Raw genomic sequence first — 21,974 nt, 5'->3', positions numbered from 1 at the left:
TTTGTACGTGTGGTAGAATGCGGTAACCACACTTTTGGTCCCACCACAGCCAAATGTGGTTGTAACTTCACCACACTTTCGATTTCAGTGTGCGCTCAGCAATCCACCGGTAATCGTTCAGGGAAAACTGTCTAGGCAGCGAGAAACGTCGCGCCAAACTAACAGGCTGCCCAGTTGCCGGGCGTAACACCTGTGCTTATCGCGGCTTGTCGTTGCTTTCCCACGCCGTGGCGTTACGGACGCGGCAGTGCCCACAGTAGTGCTCCAACCGCCTCGGCGTGAGCTGCTATCTGCCGCCGCGTTGGCCCTGCCTGGCCTTTTGTGACAGCGCCACTTCCGCGGGAATCCTTTACGACCCGTCAGGGCAAGTGGACTCTGTGAACTCCGAAGATCCTACCTAGCGTTTTATTTCTTAGTGCGAATTAAAAGTAGGAAGCCCTAACTTACCTCGAAAAGGCATCATGGCGTATCGTAGGCGTTCAAGTTTTAACCATGAATTACTTTAAAAAGAATAAGTTAAGTTTCTAGCTTCTTGAATTTTTATTTGCAACAGTCCATACCTTTAGCCTTTAGCGAACTTTTTCTCATGTTACGTTATGAACGCAGCGTTGGTCAAACAGTGTTGGTCATAACATTAAGTTTAAAAACTTATTATGTATGCTTGCAAACAGCTGCAAACATATAGGCCATAGTACACACTTCTACATGCATTCTTGGCAAGAAAAGGCTTACAAATGCCTGTGCGACGGAGTCATACAGCGCTAAGCATGCGTTTGCAAGTGTCAGGCGAGGTTTAAGGAGCTCCCGACCAGAACAGAACACTGTTAAAAAATGGTTGTACAGAAACAATTAGATGAGTGAAAATTTAGTCGTTCCAAAACATAGAATTTCATCATGAACCAAAGCAAAACAAATGTCGTTGAGTTTAGTAAGCGACATTTTGTCGTTGAAGAACAAAATTCTTGTTATCACTCTTTACGATACAATTTGTGTGGAAACAACATCTTTTGCAATTATCTGCTCAATTATAGCATATTATGAATAATCATCTATTTTGTTCTTCTAAGTCATGGGGAAATTACTATTGTTAAAAAAAAAAAAACATGCAAAATAAATTTAGCGACAAAAGTACTCTATGAATATTGTCGCAGACATTAAAAAATTTCTTTTGGACTTTCAATACTTGTCGTTGATGTGTTATTGTTGGTGCGTTATTACAAGTTAGTTGTTGTGAATTTATCCCTTAGTTCCAACACGACTACGCTTTAACAAGCTATTCGTTCCACAACAAATCTTGTCACTAAAAAAGTTAGCGATAAATGTGTCGCTAAGTTACGACAAAATTTTTATCAGTGAAGGGTGATTTTTGTATATTTTGCCCACCTACAGGGGCACGTGATGCTGGTTGCCTACTATCATTCGTTAAGGGAATCTTGCGGGAGGAGGGGGGGCTTTCCCCTTTCTTAAACCGCGCCTGGCAAGCGTGTACTTGCCAAGTAACTGTAACTTTGTACTTGGGCCTGGGCAAGTACGCGTTTGTGTGTGTGTACACTCTAAATGTCTTAGAATGAAATTTGGCCTATGTTATTCGCATGTTACAGTGAATTCGGCGCAAGCATAATACGAAGCAATATTCGTTCGTTATACGAATCTTTTTAGCGTTTTTATTGTAAGATACAAAGAAAAACCTTCGCAATACGAAGAAAAACCACCTTCGTATTATGCTTGCGCCGTTTCCTTCGTATTATGGGAAATTTCTTCGTAAGACATTTAGAGTGTAGGTACCACGCAACTTCCGAGCATGCATTTGTTACGGTGCATAACTGTGTAGTGCAACGCAGGGCCAATACGCTGTCAAAAAAGTTGTTGTAGCTGTGCGACACTTTTATTGTGAGGTTCGTTAGCAACACATCTTGTTATATTACAAACACCTCGTACCCCTCGGTGCTGTTTTCTCATGAATCGATTGTAGTACGACAAGACTTCCGTTAAGTCTTCGATTTTTTTTAAACCACATCTTTGTTGGTCACATTGTGTTGTGATGACAACACAGCTCTTTTTAATGGCATTATTTGTTACCTGACAAGATAGTTGTAATACAACAAAAGAGTTGTCTATTGATAAATTTCCCGTCTAGACACCACACATCAACCGTTGTAATTTAACTACACTCTAGCAGGTGATTGTGTTGTAATATTACTGCGGATTTTTAACAGTGTACCATGGAGTTGGCGAGGAGCCCCGCAGCCGCGCCCCTGTTCCCGGCGGAGTGCGCCGCCTCGCAGCTGGCCGCCTTCGTGACCCTCCTCGTGAGCGTCATCAACGCGGGCCAAGAGTCGGAGCGACGCCGGCGGGCGGCGTTGTCCGCGACGGGCGGCGGCCTCGGGGACGCCCAGGAGTACGACGTGGTGGTGGTGGGCGGGGGCACTGCCGGCTGCGTTTTGGCGGCGAGGTGAGAGCGGACAGTGGGCCAGAAGACCGGCGGAGGCGGCCGAAACTCTAGACGCGTTTTGAGCTCCAGAGTCGCTACATGGGATCCTAACCGAACGTTTGATCCCACCAATGGCTTGCTCTCCGAACGAGGAATCCATTGGTGGGTCACACGCTCGGTTCGAGTCCCATTTAGCGACTCTGCAGCTCAAAACGCGTCTGGCGTTTTGGCCGCCTGCCGTTGGGGACACTCCAAATCCAGTGGCAAGTTTCCTCGCCACTGGAGTGGCGTCTTTTCCAAAGCGCCAAAATTTGGCGTTCCGTCCCTGGTTCCCGGATTCCATGACAAATTTTGGCGTTTCACAGAGAGCGCCAAAATTTGCGTTCCATTCCCCAGAGCACCACAGACCAGAACGCCAAAAATTGGCGCTGCAAAAGAAATGCAATAATTTGGCTTGGAAAGCAATACCCGTTCACAGAAAAATAAATGTGCATACAGTAGTTTTCAGTGCTTAGGATCCCCAGTTCAAATCACAGCAATTACACTCTCATTCCAGGAACGTGACATCACGTTGAAACGAACGTGACAAAATGTCACGTTCGTTTGAGCATTGTGTCACATTCGTATGAATTGGCCAAAAATCAGCTTGTTCACATTCAAACGAACGTGACACAATGCTCATACGAACGTGACACTTTGTCACGTTCGTTTCAACGTGATGTCACGTTCCTGGAATGAGAGTGTATACTATGAAAAGTAGAACTGGACCAGTAAAATACAAGACCTGCATCTGTATTTTCAGGTTACGTGTCAATGCCGCTGATATTGAATCACTTTGGTTTGGCCAGCGATTCCTGAGACACTTGGAGAACGGTACTCACATCAACACAAAAAGCTGGATATCACTGAGTCACTCTCTCTTGATAAGGGGTTGACACAGCCAGGGGTCTCAGTCCATTCTCAAATCAGGAATGCGCCCTAACCTGTTGAGTGCGAATAACACGTGGAGGGCGAATAACATGTTATTCGCACGCAATATGTTATTCGCCCTCTACGTGTCATTCGCACTCAACAGGTTAGGGCGCATAAGCAATCAACAATAGCAAAACAACAAAAGCAGTAAACATGGCTACTCCTCTTAGACAAACGAAACATTCAAATTGTTACTTTTGTGTGCATTTCGTCCCGCCGCGGTCAACGATAGTGTGTGTCTGTCATGTTTTATCGTGCCGCAGTACTTTCGAAAGGCCTGAGTGCTCTCGGGCCATTTCAAAACTATTCACGTGTTGTTCTGAGGAAGATTTTGAAGAGGGAGCGGCGTGATGCGGCAGGGCCAGGCTAGGGCTCTGAGGCTAGCTCAAGTATTCCTGATTTGAGAATGGACTGAGACCCCTTGCTGAGTCAACCCCTTATCAAGAGAGAGTGACTCAGTGATATCCAGCTTTTTGTGTTAATGTGAGTACCATTTTCCAAGTGTCTCAGGAATCGCTGGCCAAACCAAAGTGATTCAATAGTTGGTTAGCGGCATTGACACGTAACCTGAAAATACAGAAGCAGGTCTTGTACTTTACTGGCCAGTTCTACTTTTCATAGTATAATTGCTGTGATTTGAACTGGGGATCCTAAGCACTGGAAACTATTGTATGCACATTTATTTTTCTGTGAACGGGTATTGCTTTCCAAGCCTTTGGAAAAGACGCCACTCCAGTGGCGAGGAAACTTGCCACTGGATTTGGAGTGGAAGTGGGTGGCCTGCTTCTTCTTCCCGCAGGGGTGTTTGATCCGTCTCAGCCACACTACGGTCTAGTGTGTTCCGAGGGGGCAACCACCTACGATATTCGGGGACTCAAGGTTTCTCCAGGCAAGAAATTTCGTACGGACGTAGATTAAGATCTTAATCTTAACGTCCGTATGAAAATGAAAGTTTGCAAGACCGTGCAAGGCTTGAGGATGTAATACAACTTTTTTGGTCCCTGAGACGAATTAGTTTATGAACGCCTCAGCAGAATTTGTGTTAAGGCACCTTAGACTAAACTTTTGGTCTTCTAAGTCCCACAATTCACAAAAGGCTGATCCTAAAAAAATCTCATTCAACGAACGTTAATGAAAGCAGATGATACTCGTTTGGTTTTCTTCTACGGGGTAGTATGGGCTCATTCCAAAGATAGTATTTAAAAACTGAGTGCTTTGTGCCGTGGCTGCACCGCCGCGCCGTGCCCGTTGGATTGCGAGCACCCGGTGCCTCTGCGCTGTAGCGGGGAGGGATTGTCAATGTTGCGCGCAGGCCGTCGCGCGCGAGGAGGGGGTGCCATTGTTTACGCCCGGTGCCACTGGCGCTGTAGGGTCAGTTGGGGTAATTATGGGACACGGGGTAAAAATGGGACAGCTGATTCTTAGTCAAAATTTGACATTTTTGAACGCATGACATACCAAATGTGATGTTTTTGTCGAGAAAATAACATTTGCTACGGCACAAGTTCTAAAATCTCGATTCTTGTCCAAGAATCAGCAGTCCCATTTTTACCCCGTGTCCCATAATTACCCCAACTGGCCCTACCGAGAAGCACTCAAAAACTCTCTTTCTTGGATCTAGTATATATCCATACTAAAACATATTCTAAAGAAATCCTCTAATCAGTACACTAACTTTTAGTATATATTCTCAAAGCTAGTATATTTCCATACTAATACATACTCTAAAGAAATCCTCTTATCGATATACTAACATTCAGTATTTATTCTCATAACTAGAAAGTCTGCATTATAACTTGTACAATGTGTCCTTAGAAATTTGTATACTTATGCTACACACTCACTGCCAACTAAGTTGAAATACTACTGTTGTCCTTGGATAGACATTCAGGTTTGTTTTAAATTTATTCCTTTTCAAATAATTAATCTTTTAAAATATTAGTTTATTATGAGATGAACCCAGAATTATTGTTGAAGCTTCATCAGTTTTTAAACGGTTGAGGTTTACGTAGAAAATTTTTTGTCGTCTCCCCCAAAATTTGTAAAACATTGGCAATGATTGAGGGGTGTAAAAACTGACACTGGAGGCTATACCACAAGTGGAATTCTGTTTCAGAATTGAAGTCATTTCAAGTAAATCCCTCAGACAAAGTGACCAAAAGTCTGCGACAAGTTGACGTAAACTGACTTTGTCGTGAAAGTCCAAAAGAAAAGTTAAATCTTACACTTTACAAATTTTCCATGATCATTAGAAGTACAACTGTTTCGATTGTTGTCTTAGGGACTACAACAAGTGTGAAAAGAATTACTTTAATGCAACTTTAAGTTTCACAGATCCATAAAAAGTATTAGTGCTTAATTATATATTTCCTACTTTTCAAAATCTTTCTACCATATTGAAATTAGCAAAGTAAATACTAGTAATCTAATGAGTTACACTTTTGTTATGTGCAGTCGGGGAGCCAAACAAATATACTAGAGCTATAAAATGGATAGTATTGTCATCATCCGCTAGGTGGCGCTAGTGTCGCTCTATTTACGTCTTGGGTTAAAAAGTGCTTTTGCAGCCGTAATAAGGTGTCCTTCTTGTTACAAACCAATACAGAATAAACGTTTGAGGTGCAATGACTCTGCCACGGCAAGATTGATTTCTATCGCTTCAATATTAGCTCAATAAATGTGAGTAAAAGTTCGCTCTCACGCACGGCTCCGGGTCGTCGCTTGATAGGGTTCAGGGGCTCTGCCACTCCAGTCAGCAGCACCAGCAATGGTGACTGCGAGATGAATTTTTGATTGTGATGGTTGGCCATGTGGGCACTCTGACTTAAAGGTCCGACGCGAGGTCAGAGGGACCCAGGTGCAAACTTAAGATATTCCACGGAACCAGGAAGTTGAATTGATGAAGCTGGTGACCAGCATTATGCGAGAAAAATATACTAAAGTTTAGAATATGAGTGGAGAAAACCGCCTACTAAAAACAAGAATACACATTCTTAATCTAAGAGTGTCGCATAAGAATAATATACTAAGACTATTTTCCTCTTATTTCAAGTATATTATACTAGGTTCGTATTTTAGACTAAAATATACTAAAGATAAGTATGCCTATCTTATTCCAAGAATCTCAGTTTTTGAGTGAGGTATTGTTGAATTCCGCGCAGGCTGCGCCCCAGGCAGGCAGGCACAGACGCACCAGCCCGCCCCGGCAGCCAGCCCCTATTATATTGTTAGGATACGCTCTTGGTTTTTGGACTCTCGAGTAAAAGCTAGCTGACACCTTTATGTGTCTTGTAGTTTTAGGTATGTTTTTAAGTAAAGGTATCATCTGCTAAAAATCTATGTGCATAGTCTAAGTGCCTTCAGCCATCATTCATTGTTCCTCCACAGACTTTCTGAGGACGGCCGTCGCCGCGTGTTGCTGCTGGAGCGTGGCGGCACGCAGCCGGCAGAAGCCACGGTGCCAGGGTACGCCGTCGCCAATCTTCGATCGGAGCTTGTTCAAAATTTGCAGGTAGCAATCGGTTTCAGCAACAATTAGAAGACGGAGCAAAATGAGATTCACTCTCAGATCTATATGGACTTTTTTCTCTCTTGCTGATGACTTTTTTTGAGCAAACATAAAATGTACTATTTTCTTTAACTTTGCACAATTTTTATCGTTAAAAAGATAAAATTGTCAATAGGTCAAATTGAAATTGAAGTACGTTGCAAATGACAAAAAGTCAGGTTTAATGGACTAAATACATTATACAACGAACAAAATAGTGCATAGCTGAAGAGAAAATAGTACATATTACGTTTGCACAAAAAACTTTATGGCAAGAGATATGAAGTCAATACGAGACTGTGGAAAGAGACTGTGATAGTAAATACGGCATGATGAATTGTCATCATTTGAAAGTGATAAAAATTGTCGTCTCTTTTATCAATCAATCCAAGCTATCAAATTTTTTTTTCATACAGTGGCAATAACATTTTTTTTTCAGAGTAATTTTTCTTTGTTGAGACTTCGTTGTTTCTCTGACGCTACAGGCCGCGGCTGAGCCTCAGAACTGCAACGCCACTGGCTGCGCCCTGCAAGTGCCGCGCGTCCTGGGCGGCGGCAGCTCCGTCAACGGCCTCATGGTGATACGGGGCAACGACGCGGACTACGACCAGTGGGCCGAGCTGACGGGGGACTCCTCGTGGAACCACACCAACATGCTGCGGTACTTCAAGCGAGCGGAGGACAACCTCGATGTCGCCATCAACTGGGACACGGGTTTGTTTTGCCTTTTATCTGCATGTCCACACTCAGAGTGTTATTGACTTTTTATCTTTTTTAAATAGTTTGTAACACAGCAATAAAAAGTACTATTTCCTCAATATCTATGTACGATTCTGTTCGTTATTGATTTAAAGTTAGTTTGCTACTGTCAAAGAGTCAATACGCAATTGACTTGAAAAATAGTCAATTGATGACAATTTAGTCTCAATAGTGAATATTGTGGCACATCGATACAGAGGAAATACTACATATTATTGCTGCTTAAAATCTACGCAAGCAAAGGATAAAAAGTCAATAAAAAGTCAAAAGGAGGGAAAAAAATCAATGCGAGTCTGAGAGTCCATACATAATCCATAGTACACACACACACACACTGAAAACTGTTCACTCACTTCAAAGTGAGAACTGATTTCACTCATAGCACCTTGCATACACTCTCATTCCAGTAGCGTGGCATCACGTTGAAACGAATGTGACCAAATGTCACGTTCATTTTAGCATTGTGTCACGTACGTTTAGATGCGGATCGCGCCTTCACATTCAAACGAATGAGGCACAATGCTCGAAGCAACGTGACATTTTGTCCCATTCGTTCGAACGTGATGTCGCGCTCCTGGAATGAGAGTGTGGGCACACTTAGTTTGTCAGTGCAGGAGCGTACCGACCAGTACCGTGAAACGGGGTAACTTCGGACACTTTTGAGAGGTTGTTTTGAAATTGTGAAAGTTGTGGTGCTGTCATGGACTTGAGGGTTAAAATTTATCATCTACGCACCTTAAGCTTCGATTTGGCGCTAATTTCAAATATTTGCACCTCACCGTTTTTACAGTGGAGGGTCCGAAGCAGTGTCCGAAATTACCCCGTGTTTTGGGGTAATTTCGGACACCCCTGAAAAAAACGACTTTTCGTTCTGATTTTGGTCCCAAAACCGATCACTGTCTCTTTCTAAAGTGCTAATATGATTATGTGAGAAATTCGTAAGGGTTTAGATGTAAAAGTAAGGTAGGGGTGGTCATTTATGCATAATTTTAAGACATGTTTTGCACTCATATGTAGTTCGATTTCTGAAATAGTGGGTGGAACTAGTAGAGCCATTTAGAACGCTTCTATTTATTAGTTTTTGACCGATTGGCTTTCACAGGCAACTCGGGCCATACTTTATTACGCGAAAGTGAATCTTAATCTGCCTCTACAAGATAACATACGATCACATACATGCATATGAAAGGCAAGTAGTATGTCGTATGTACGGTTAGGAAGATACAGGGGCTCAGTGGAAAGCTTTGCATAGTAAACCGGCGAGCTATGCAGCCATTCGCCAAGTCCAACTCTCATGTCAAAGAAAATTAATCACAAAACAGTCGTTGACACTAAGGTAGAACATGCACATAAAAAAACTAAGTATTAAAGATGTAGCTTTGCCCTATTTTCATGAAATTCGAAGTTTACAAAGCAACCGCTGTAACAATTGGGGATTATCGTTGTTATTGGATTATCTTCAACTTTCAGAAGAGCTCTTCAGCTTCCACCACTCAAACCCTGCGAAATTGGAAGTGTTCAGGACATACCCACTCTCCCTGGCGTGACGTTTGTATGTCCGAAATTACCCCGTAAAGTAGCATTTTTGTAGTTTTGAGCCCATATAAACCATACTATTTGACCCAGGTGATTGAAAATTTGACACAGTAAGCTCTTAACATGATTAAATCGACAAACAATCACCTCATGAACCGGCCATGAACAGTTTCGGCTTGCCAGTCAAAGTTTTTACGCATAAAGCGATTTTAGGTAAAAATGGTTAAATACAAAAACCACTATTTCTCCTGAAGTTTGCCCCTGATTTGGCCTCCGGGTGATTGATCAGATGGTTTTAAGTGTGGCCGATGCGATGCGCGCAACGGGACAAGCCTCCAAGTTGGCCGTTAGATGGGAGCATCATCGCAATGCTTCCGGGCAGAGTTGTCCGAAATTACACCGAGTGTCCGAAATTACCCCGTTTCACGGTACACATGGAAAGGAGTGAGCATGGGAGACGGGGAGAGCACTCATGGAAAGGGGTGAGCATGGGAAAGCACACTCCGTCACAACCGCCTACAGGAAGCAGACGTCCTAGTTGAAAGATTAAGCGTGCCCCTATAAGAAGTTCACGGTAAGTCGCTTTTCTTGTGCAGATTTCCACTCCACCGGAGGCCCTCAAAAAGTTTCCTGGCAGCCCTACCGCCACCCAGTGCTTCGCGCCTTCGCCAAGGCCTATGACGACCTCGGCACGCCGAGCATCCTGGACATCAACGGCGGCCAAGGACAGCTAGGCTACTCCATCGCCCAGGTAATCCTTCCACGGCGTCTTGAATTCTGCTGGACGAGGGCAAATCAAACTGGAAAAACTACCCCAAGGCTCGTTAAAAACCAAAGTACCAGTGTTGCTAGAAAATTCAGCTAACCTGAGCTCGAACACACAGGTGTGCAACGGACTGCACGCGGTAAAAACGGTTCCTGCTTTTCCTAGGAAGCCTATGTTAGAGACATAGGTGATTTCCAGGGAGTTCTTGGAAAAACCATACCAGAAACCTTTTTTTTTTACCGTGTGCATCTATCTCCTCCTGCCTACTAGGCAACTTCTCGCCCAGGAGGCAGCAGGAGATGCAGCCTGTCGCACACGACCGGTGTGTTAGGGCGACTTTCTAACTTTCTGGCAACACTGCACTTCACTGTTCCACTCGGCAAAGTGTCGTGTCCCACGCAGTACACTGTAGAAAAAATCCACGGGGAAAAGTACAGGCAGAGTCTGGTAGACGATTTGCGTGGTACCACCGTACCTCAGCCAGTACGGCCTTTGGGGTACGGAGTACGGTTTTTCATAGCATGGGCTCTTATGGGAAGCACGGTTTTTGGGTACAGTTGTTCTGTACAGCGTGAGGTACGGTCTAGCCGTACCTTTTTCCTTGAAATGTACGGCTTTTGTAGCAGTGTATCCTTCGCAAGTTCTCAAGACTGTTCGACGACCTGTCTGCCCCAGACGATCACCGCTGACGGCGAGCGCTGGAGCACGTACCGCAGCTACCTCAAGCCTGCGATGTGCCGCTCCAACCTGCGCGTTGAGACCTTCGCCACGGCCAGGCGAGTCCTGCTCGACGACAAGGACGGCCGGCCAAGGGCCACTGGGGTCGAGTACCAGGACGCGGCTGGGCAGGTAACCGAAGAGTTTGGAAATGTCGCCCGCGCGCTGTGGACCAGAAAACCGGTGGAGGCGTCCAAAATTCTAGACGCGTTTTGAGCTCCAGAGTCGCTGAAGGAGATTCGAACCCAACGTGTGACCCAACCAATGGATTGCTCTTCGAACGAGGAATTCAAAGGTGGGGTCACAGGTCCGGTTTAAGTCCTGTTCAGCGACTCAGGAGCTGAAGGCGTCTGGAGTTTTAGCCGCCTCCATCGGTCTTCTGGCCCACTGTGCCTGGGTGGCTTTGCAGCCGACTTCATTCTTCACGATTCATCCTGTCCATGAAAAAGGCGCTTTGCACGGTTTTAAGAGATCGGTTCATATTTCCTCAGTGCATCAATTTCACCCATGTTCATGATTTTTAATCTGTTTTGGAACGCTCGTTGGCCGAAGACATTTTAGTTACAGTGGTCTGGTTGGCAGTTTTGGACCCATTTTCAGTTTGAGACGTTTCCTTGCATCTACAGGTCCGTGTTGTTCAGGCCAAGGAGGTTGTCCTTTCTTCGGGGACGATCCATTCACCGCAGATACTCATGATGTCGGGCATTGGACCTGCAGAACATCTCAAGGTGCGTCGTGAACTTCGGGGACGGAAGACCTCCGCAACCGAAGGCCTGTGATATCGACAACGCCATTTTTAAGGAACGGTCCAAGGTCTGGTTCTGATGTTGTCATTCTGCAATTCGTGAAATGCACGAATACGTGTTCAACAACACTGTTTAACTAGGGGTACGCGCCGTTTAGTTTGGGCGCGTTGTAGGCGAGCGATGCGTCTGAACACATTCTTATAGGAGATGGCGAAGAATATGTGCAGAATAAGGCCAATACAGTGTCTTCCGTCACGAAAGGGCCGGAATTCATGTCATTTTCGTGATTATCTTACTGGAAACTTCAGGAAACAATGGGAAACTCAACTTTGAAATTTTGGTCACAAATTGGTAAATTTCGGGAAAAGTAAAGGTCTGGGATGAAATTGGAAGTCATTTTCGTGATCAGCACACCAAAAACTGCAGGAAACTATGTAAAACTCGACTCAAAAATTTTGGTCCGAAATTGGTAAATATTTGGAAAAGTAAAGGTCTGAGATGAAATCGGAAGTCATTTTCGTGATCAGCACACCAAAAACTGCAGGAAACTATGTATAACTCGACTCAAAAATTTTGGTCCGAAATTGGTAAATATTTGGAAAAGTAAAGGTCTGGGATGAAATTGGAAGTCATTTTCGAGATCAGCACACCCAAAACTGCAGGAAACTATGTAAAACTCGACTTCAAAATTTTGGTCAGAAATTGGTAAATTTTGGGAAAAGTAATGGTCTGGGATGAAATTGGAAGTCATTTTCGCAATTTCTAAGTGTGTTTCCTGTTCATTGTGTCGTAACATGAACCCTGACACTGTTTCTCAGTCGAGTAACATTCAACAGCCAGCATTGAATTACTTAATACGATTCACAAATGCTTCAAATACCATTCGATATCTCCTTGTTATTGAACTTATGAATACACAATGTTATAAGTAATACCTAAAAAGCCTTTTATCTCCCTTTTATTTTAAATTAGTGGATAAAACTACATTGATTTATCTCAATTAATTAAAAAGAGACACATTTACAGGCAGGCTGATTGCAACTTCTTTACGGAGAAGACCTTCTGTCAGATCCAATGAATCGTTCTATTGAATTCAATGTCGAGCCCACTTATTGCTAAACGCAAGTTAATCTTATTCATAATGATAGTCATGATGTGATATTTAATCTTTAAAACAGTATAGCATAAGTATTTACCTAACATTCTGAATAAATTAAAAAGACAGCCAACTCAAACCATGACTGACACAAATTACCAGTTGTCGCAGACAATGTATGATGAAGTTAAAAGAATCGTCTCATGAAATCATATGACCAAGTCACTGAATCGTCTCATTGAATCAGATGTCAATGTCAAACCATGAATGCGCTACTCTCACTCACCTTATAGTTATCTTTAAGGTTAGTACTATAGTAAACTTACAGCATTGCAATGAAGCCTTTCCCCAGAGTCAGTGCCAAGAGTCAGCAAAGACTATTTATTTTGGCAAGATTAGTGTCTGGTTTGTACTTTTAGATTGTATTGATCTATTTTCTAACTGTTATTGAGCAAAGCAAAAAACTAAAAAGTATAATGTCTGAGAATAAAAATGGAAATACACTCTCAAAACTTAAAAAGACCAAATCATTCTTGCAATTATCAAACGATCAAACACACTCCACTGACTAAAACATTTCCCCTGTGGCGGGGGAGGGGAGGGGGCGGACGGACGGACGAAACGCGTAATAATTGTCACTTTCATTTTCCGTATTTCACTGTGTTGACACTCCGGAGGGGTTTCAATCATTCTAGAATATCGAAAAACTAAGACCGAACTCACTTCTAAGCCCTTCTCCTCTCTATTTTGTTTTATTTGCCAATGTTTTGACAGTCCCGTATTTGAGAGCCGCGGCCGCAAGTATGAAAAATTGCTATATATGCTGCCAACCTTACCACGCTAAGAACCTAATTCAAAAAGATGTTTTGAATATTTCAAACGGTAGTAATCGTGAATATAAGATAAACTCCCCCTGTGGGACCTTTAGGGGATGTTCGGTGCAAAATTTGGTAACTATTAGTGTTGTAGTTGCTGAGAAACGTGAGCGTGTACGCTACAGACTCACAGAGGGACAGACGCACGACCAGTCACTTTTTGGAGCGCCCAAACACGGCAAGGGCTCGCTATCGCTCGCCAACAACGCAAATTTTCATGCTAAGCTGCGCACGAATTGGTGCATTTCAAAACGTATCTCCAATTCCGCAAGCAGAGCTGTGCACAACACACTCCATAGGAATTAAGTATTAATGCTGTCACTCTCGTTGCAGGAGCTTGGCATTCCAGTTCGGGTCGACCTTCCAGTCGGGGAGGGATTCATGGACCATCCCCGAGCAGTGGGTCTCGTTGCCCAGTGCGACCAGCCCCTTTGTGAGGTAGGAAGTACGCCCGTAAACATTCCTGCAACCAATAATGCGGTGTCCGCCTGGGAAGACTAAAGGCCGGTGCTGGGAAAAATATTGCGTTTCCGGGAATGTGTTTGGAAATATCCCAGCGTGCGTCCTGACCGCTTCTGAGCGCCTGTGGAAGCAGGCCAGTCAGCCCGCACAGCACGCCAGTGTGACAGGATGGCCTACCCTTCTATTACCATTACCATTAAGGGCTAGACCTGCCAACAGGGGTTATGGTGCGAGGCGGCGGGGGAAAGGGGGGGGGGGCGCAACAGGTAAAAGGTGTAAAATGAGTGTCAAATGTTCCTCTAATGTAAACTAGCAAAAGGCAAGGCCTTATAGGCTTCGGGGTTTTGTGTGTGTGTCGACTAAATTGACAACAAACATTCATCTTAAAAACCCTTTTGTCTCATTACATTTCATTTTTGAATGTTTCCCAAACTTACGCTGACACGACCATGACAGCCATGATGACAGCACCAGGCATCCACAACATCAATTTATATCATGCAATTTAATTCCGCAATGTTCCTTTGTTCCCTGTTTACCTCTCATTTTGACACCCCTCTCGCACTTCCCGTAAGACTTTCCTTTCATTTCTCCCTGTGATATGTTTTTCTCCGTCCATTTCGGTCAAGTATCTTTGCCTTTAGCAAGTTGTCAATCCTTCAAAGAGGCACAGGAACAGCCCCTATGCATGCAACAAAAGAAGGGTCCTCAAAAAAGTATGGCTGCTATTTGAGTTTGGAAAAGACAGGTTGAGCTGGCCTCAGCCAATTAACGCGTGGTTGCCTAACAAAAATGGAAAAATAAGCAAAAAAGATAGTGTTTCTTCGCTCCGTTCGCATCCGGACCAAAACCTAGACACTGAGCCTCGCGCATTTCGCGAGTAATAGCTCAAGCTTTGATCCGCTTGACCTAGAAACTGAAATTTTCGTTAGTTGAAATAGTTTGGCGTTGTTTATTTTGAAATCGAAGAAGGGGGGAGAGGAATTCTCCAGACCAAAAACAATAGGGCTTCTTGGGAACCCTTAAAAAGGGGTGGGACATGAAAAATTGTTCCAGTGTGGACAGATTCACTCTACTACACTGTCAGAAATTTTGTCTTAAATAAGCGACAAAAAAGTCGCTAATTTTCATAGCGACGGAAGTCGTTCTTAAACTACTTCGTCGTAACTGAACGACTAAAAAGTCATTTCTCTACGACAATGTCGTAATCGCGATTACATATTTTAAAATCTGAAATTCCCGAAAAGTAGATGAAAAGTTGCAATGTTGCTCGCTTATTTACGATTTGTGTCGTTCACTTACGATTCATTACACAAATTTACGAAAAGATTCGTAAATGTACGACAGTCATAACTGCACGACATATTCCATAGATAAATTACGATCGCTCGTAAACTTACGATTAAGTCGTAAATTTACGACTTAATTCGTTTCAAAACGGAACGTCTCGCTATCAAAATTAGCGACAAATGTGTCGTAAATTTACGACTCAAGTCGTATATTTACGACTTGAGTCGTAAAAAAATTTGTCGTTTAAAAACGACATAATTGTTTTCCCAAAATGTCGTAAATTTACGATTATTTTTAACAGTGTAGATTTATGAAGGTGCTTCGTTAACTTGTACAATCGAAAGAGGTCTTTCAAAAAAATTACGAAGGTTCTCGTAAATACGAAGAGCTTTGTAAATTAATGAAGGAACCGTTGGCAATTCTCTTGCCGAAGGATCCGTCGTTTATGCCGAACATAGTGCATCAAACGCACCGAGATCGCTTGAAATCGGATCACATTAAAACTTGTGTGGGACGCCTTAGCGAAATTTGACCCATCCACGACTTACTTGAAAACGCCATGGTCGTCGTTTTGAAAAGGGGCGCAGCATTTGATCGGAGACTGTCGGGCCGGTGCTCTCCTTGTATGGTCTCCTGGGAGGGGGCCGTAGAGGAAGGCCCGTTGGGTCCCGGGCTGGATAATTCTCATCCTCAAAATATTTGGGGCCCCCAGTGCCAAAAAAGCCCGGGGACGTTCTATCGGAGTGTTTCCGTTAACGTCTTGCCAGGAGTGATTGATGCTGACGTCTAAAGACTGAAACACAATGTCCAAACACTCTTCAGCCGAACTATATTCAAAGAAAAGTGGAGGATGGCCAGCGGAAGGTTCGAGCTATTTTTTTTATGTTGCGGATGGAACTAGGGACCTGTATTGAATACTGGACGTTTCTGTCACTGGGGCCTTTGGCTGTCACTGTCGCAGACATGCTACCACTTCTCTTCCGACGTCCTGCCGTGACAAGCTCCGATCCACGAAAGTACTGGTGAAACTGGCTTCCCTGGAGAAAAATTTAAACTCCCCCCGAAACTGCAGTCACCTGATTGCACCTGATTCAATACTGAGCCTACTGTCCTCCAGCTGATGTGACCTGACACAACCGATGTTACACAGCCATACGCTGTCTTGGAACTGCCTATGGCACTGAGACGCTTTCAGCTTTAATCAGCACCATGTCAGTTCAACCTGATATATTGCTGCCTTTCACTGATACAGTTTTTATCAGCCCAAATTCAGTCACACGAAAGGCTGCGTTTTTGCTGATTAAACTCAGTCCGAGTGCCTCAGTGCGCACTCAGGTTTGCATCAGTACTGCGAATCGCTGAATCATGACTGAGAGACAGTCAGTAATTATCAGTAACAATGGTCAGTCATTGGTCAGTCTTGCGTCAGTAACCCAACTAGCTGGCTATTGGCTGAGAAATACTCAGTGTCAATCAGCACTTGCTGTCAGCCATCTCTCAGCCGTGCATCAGTAGCCCGCGTGGCTGACAATCGGCTGAGGAGCACTCGGTGAATTTCAGCTTCTGGAGTCAGTCGTCGGTCAGTCGTGAGTCAGCAACCCGACTAGCTGATGGTTGGCTGAGAAAACTCAGAAACTATCAGCATCTGGAGTCAGTTTCCCATCAGTTCTGAGTCAGTAGCCCGGCTAACCGATTATTGGCTGAGAAACAGTCAGTAATTATCAGTAACAATGGTCAGTCATTGGTCAGTCTTCCGTCAGTAACCCAACTAGCTGGCTTTTGGCTGAGAAATGCTCAGTGTTAATCAGCACTTGCTGTCAGCCATCTCTCAGCCGTGCATCAGTAGCCCGCGTGGCTGACACTCGGCTGAGGAGCACTCGGTGAATTTCAGCTTCTGGAGTCAGTCGTCGGTCAGTCGTGAGTCAGCAACCCGACTAGCTGATGGTTGGCTGAGAAAACTCAGAAACTATCAGCATCTGGAGTCAGTTTCCCATCAGTTCTGAGTCAGTAGCCCGGCTAACCGATTATTGGCTGAGAAACAGTCAGTAATTATCAGTAACAATGGTCAGTCATTGGTCAGTCTTCCGTCAGTAACCCAACTAGCTGGCTTTTGGCTGAGAAATGCTCAGTGTTAATCAGCACTTGCTGTCAGCCATCTCTCAGCCGTGCATCAGTAGCCCGCGTGGCTGACAATCGGCTGAGGAGCACTCGGTGAATTTCAGCTTCTGGAGTCAGTCGTCGGTCAGTCGTGAGTCAGCAACCCGACTAGCTGATGGTTGGCTGAGAAAACTCAGAAACTATCAGCATCTGGGGTCAGTTTCCCATCAGTTCTGAGTCAGTAGCCCGGCTAACCGATTATTGGCTGAGAAACAGTCAGTAATTATCAGTAACAATGGTCAGTCATTGGTCAGTCTTCCGTCAGTAACCCAACTAGCTGGCTTTTGGCTGAGAAATGCTCAGTGTTAATCAGCACTTGCTGTCAGCCATCTCTCGGCTGTGCATCAGTAGCCCGCGTGGCTGACACTCGGCTGAGGAGCACTCGGTGAATTTCAGCTTCTGGAGTCAGTCGTCGGTCAGTCGTGAGTCAGCAACCCGACTAGCTGATGGTTGGCTGAGAAAACTCAGAAACTATCAGCATCTGGAGTCAGTTTCCCATCAGTTCTGAGTCAGTAGCCCGGCTAACCGATTATTGGCTGAGAAACAGTCAGTAATTATCAGTAACAATGGTCAGTCATTGGTCAGTCTTGCGTCAGTAACCCAACGAGCTGGCTTTTGGCTGAGAAATGCTCAGTGTTAATCAGCACTTGCTGTCAGCCATCTCTCGGCTGTGCATCAGTATCTCGACTAGCGGATAATCGGCTGAGGAACACTCAGTGATAATCAGCATCTGGGGTCTGTTTCCCGTCAGTGCTGAGTCAGTAACCCGACCAGCCGATTTTTCGCTGACAAAGTCAGTTTTTTTTTCAGCCGTTTGTTTGTTTGTCGTTCGGTCGTGCGTCAGTCAGCCGAATATCCTCTCTAGTATAAGCACGTTCAATTTGAACGAGGGAACTTGTTCCCGCGTCGCGAAACCTCGAGATGAAGTCGACTCAGTCGACTATTCAAATCGAAATTGCTGTGTGTTTTCGGATTTGGGTTGGGCACTGTGTCTTTCGAGTAAGTCTGTCTGTGTTCTCGTTGAATAGATGTCAAAGTTCTCCGCCACTTCTGCCGTGCGTAATGGGGTGAGTTTCGCCGTTACTATTTTTCTTATCATTGTCAAATGCACAGCTTTGCCGCACTCAAATCCGATTTTCCCTTTGTCTGTCGTTGACTCAGTATGTAACTCAATGTAACTTTTTTGTGTCACTTGTCTTTAGGCTCTTTATCAACACCATTCGAATAATATGTATCAAATATTTTTTTTTTATCGAGCTCTTAATTTTAGCTTGTTAGCTTCGAAATGCAGTCATCAGTTTGACAGTATTATTGTGCATCAGCTGACCACCACAACCTCATCATTGTATGATCTTTACACTGCTTTAAACGCACTGCTGACTGTCATACTTTTCTTGGATTTCTGTTTTTGGAAAAACAAATGTTGCCTCTCCTTATTTTTAATTTAAAATACAATCTTTTACAACATTTTTCTGTATATGTTGCAGGTGTGCTGATTTTCCTGTGATCATTTCCAAAAGCAGTTTTCTTACTTCTCATCTAGATGAATGCGCTGTGTGTTGCCAGCTCGTGTTTCCCACAACTTTCTTTGATGGGTAAGTTATTTTAATTTTTAAAAGATTTGCCTCTATTTTTGCATTTGGATCACTTTTCACTGTTCCTGAAAACTGTACATGGTTCATGCTTGAATTTCATAATGCAACTTAAACTTTCAAGGTGCTCGTACAATGAACTCATGAAACTCATGACAGTAGTGTATAGTGTTTTCCTTTCTATGCCTTCTTAGTCTCTTTCTCTTTGACAGGCCTGCTGGGAGTCCATTTGTGAAAGAAAGGAACCTGTATTCTGTTCTCACCAATTTCTTTGCATAAGTGAGTAAATATTAAGGATTCTTTCTGAGAGCCGAAACATTATTTATCGATAATAGCTTAATAGTTCTCACCATCTAGTTTAGGCTTCTTCCAACGATAACAGAAGCCAAACCCCCTTTTAATCGTTCCAAAATAGTGTAATGTAACCATGATCTACTTCCCTAAAATCCACATCATTTAAGAAATTTATTGTGTTCGTGTTGACGGTGCTTCTAGTAACATTGGCTCTCGTGCTTTTTTTAAAATATGAAAGCCACCTTACAGTATCTTTTGCTCTTTTCTAGGTCCACTGTCAATTGCTTTGAAGAATGAAGACAGAATGAATTTTGTTAACATTCCCCCTTCAAATAACTTCCCTTGCACCTTCATTTCTGTTTTAAAATCCGGTAAAATAAATAAAATGGTTTAAAATAGAAATCATTGTAGTTCATGTCAATTTCCCATCAGTTTTTTATGCCTACTTCAAGAGGTCAGGTGACTTGAAATAAAACAGCAAGAATCCAATAGCATTAAGGTACATTGGTCAAAACAAATAAATGGGCCTTTGAAAAGTTGTGCAAGGTGTACATGCAAAGCTTATCACAAAGAAAACAGAAATTGAACAGTGGAAAAAATATAGAAACATGATTAGCCAAGAGGTACACACATTCAATGAAATTGCTCTCTAACAGTGGTCCTCTTGAGAACCTTGTGTGTCATTGACCAGGTCCAGCAGATCAAAGGCATTATTAGTGTAGAGCAATGGCCCTGGAACAGAGGAAGTACATTGGTTTACCTATCATGAGCTATGGTATCGAAACTGAATGGATAAATAATTTTGCGGCTTTTTCCTCACTAAGAGCTTATAGGTGAGGTTTCGCCCCACTTGGTTTCAAAAGAGAAATAAATGTTCCTACTTTAGTTCGTTACGAAATGAAGAAAAACTAGTCACCACAAATGTGAGTGGTTGCGACTGATAATACCAGAGCCAACTTCAATCACATTTCAGAGGGTAACAACAATCACGACACAAATATATCAGTGAAAGAAGTCATACCCTCAACGTCCTGTGTGTAAAAATAGGCAATTTGAGAAACTTCTTCTTCGATGGGGCCCAGATCGTAACCAAACAGTTTGACTGTAGTCAGGTCTTCAACATTGTCCCATTTGCAGAGTCTCTTGAAGTAATTTTTAGCCAAGGCAGCAGCCTGGGCCAGATTTTCTGAAACAACATGCAACATATCATGCAGCGCCAAAGTAACAAGTAAGGTAACTAATAAAATATTATGAAATCAAAAGAACATAAGTACCATGGATGCCCAAGATTACAACTGTTGTCTTCCGGCCATTTCGTGGAAGTTCTATGATATCACCAGACGAGTAATCAATGCCTGAAGTATGTACATTGTAATAGCAGCAAACCTGTCCATCTTCAATGAAGACACCCACAATGTTGACAAGCGGCACTGGGAACAAACATAAGAAATTGGATATGTTATAAATTATGTTAAGAAATTTTTTTGAATAATTCGAAAGCTCTATTTTATTCTAAAATCCATAGAAAATTTTAACACACGAACCAAACTTTCCACAAGCTGTGGGCATAGAAGTTCCTTCCATAGGCCTAATGTAGCTTCTCACACATGTGCACTTACTTGTTTGTCACTCAAATTGAAGCTGACAGGAAAATACCTCTTGATTTTCTCACAGAACAAGGACGATATACTTAATTTGAAAATTGGAAAACAGTCAATGTTCGAGAACAAAACACAGCAACGGTCGAAACGAAAGGCACCAGACGACGTCACATGACCACGGTGGCGGTGACCAATGAGAGCGAAGCAAATATTAGCGCGCCGGTGCACACGTCTCAAAATGTAAAAAGCGGAGTCCACAGGGAAGTTTGTAAGTTTTTGGAGATGGTAGCAACTGAAATATGAACTCTACGTAGTATCCATTGAAATAAGCCGTAATGCCCCCATATCGTGATAAATACTAGAAAATCAAGCTTACGTGTCTGTGAGGTAGGCCACTGATTCGTCCGGCAACACTCCGGTGTGGAGACGTTGGCCTACATCAGCCCTGCCGTGCGATTCAGAAGAGTGGTTCGTCGCTCTGTCTCTCTCGCACCCTTATAGAGAGCCCCATGAGTGTGAGCGAGACAGAGCGACGAAAACGACGCTCGGAATCAGTCCGCTGTGAAGACGACGGGAGCAAGGTGGGCCACATTCTTACCACCGGTGTGTTGCGGTACGGATCAGTGGCTCACTTCAGAGGCACTAAAAGCCTCCAAGTCTTCAGTGCCGATCCACAATGCCCATTTACGCTGGTACAATTAGGGAACGTTTTTTCTGCACATGCTTTCTGCCTCTGAGGCCCAAGTCCTGATCGTCAAATGATAACTGAGTTGATTCAGAGCAAGCCGCCAACGAAGAGAAATTTCAGCAAGTCAACACAACACGTGATTGGAAACAAATTCATTTATTAGTGTAACGCTTCTTTGCACGCTTGCGGCGAGGGCGCCGTGAGACGTTGTCGGCAGTGGTGGCAAGAGCGCGAGGGGCGCGAGGGGCGCGAGGGGCGGGCGTAGTCCCGGGTGCAAGAGCCCCGCGTCGGGAGGTGCCCCTCGACGACGGCGGCCGCATCGTCCGCCCACGGCGATTAGATGGGCCGCGTAGGCCACCATCAGGATATTGAGGTCCCTCTTCAGGGGTCGGCGGGAGCCTTCCTGGTACCGACGGCGACCGCATCCCATCGGCTCCTGCACTCG

The 21,974-nt window shown here is 43.9% G+C and overlaps 2 protein-coding genes across 3 annotated transcripts in view; both read left to right on the top strand.

Moving 5' to 3' along the window:
• Positions 1 to 21,974, top strand: part of LOC117646678 — a 586,045-nt gene that overhangs the window by 85,118 nt on the left and 478,953 nt on the right. The window lies entirely within an intron of this gene.
• On the top strand, positions 257 to 14,038 carry LOC117646604 (glucose dehydrogenase [FAD, quinone]-like). Of its 2 annotated transcripts, none has more exons than XM_034387657.1 (8): positions 257 to 364; positions 2,217 to 2,452; positions 6,791 to 6,914; positions 7,436 to 7,664; positions 9,842 to 9,996; positions 10,687 to 10,860; positions 11,355 to 11,456; positions 13,779 to 14,037. In XM_034387657.1, exons 2-8 carry the CDS (start codon positions 2,223 to 2,225, stop codon positions 13,944 to 13,946), a joined length of 1,182 nt encoding a protein of 393 aa, XP_034243548.1. In that variant the 5' UTR covers positions 257 to 364; positions 2,217 to 2,222; the 3' UTR covers positions 13,947 to 14,037. The 2 variants fall into 2 exon arrangements, with proteins under 2 accessions (XP_034243548.1, XP_034243556.1); XM_034387665.1 differs by lacking the exon at positions 257 to 364 and adding an exon at positions 407 to 428 and having other exon boundaries at positions 13,779 to 14,038.

This window comes from Thrips palmi, unplaced genomic scaffold (genome assembly GCF_012932325.1).
Source record: "Thrips palmi isolate BJ-2018 unplaced genomic scaffold, TpBJ-2018v1 HiC_scaffold_10, whole genome shotgun sequence".
Lineage (NCBI taxonomy): Eukaryota > Metazoa > Arthropoda > Insecta > Thysanoptera > Thripidae > Thrips > Thrips palmi.
This window is presented reverse-complemented; position numbering and strand designations above follow the sequence as displayed.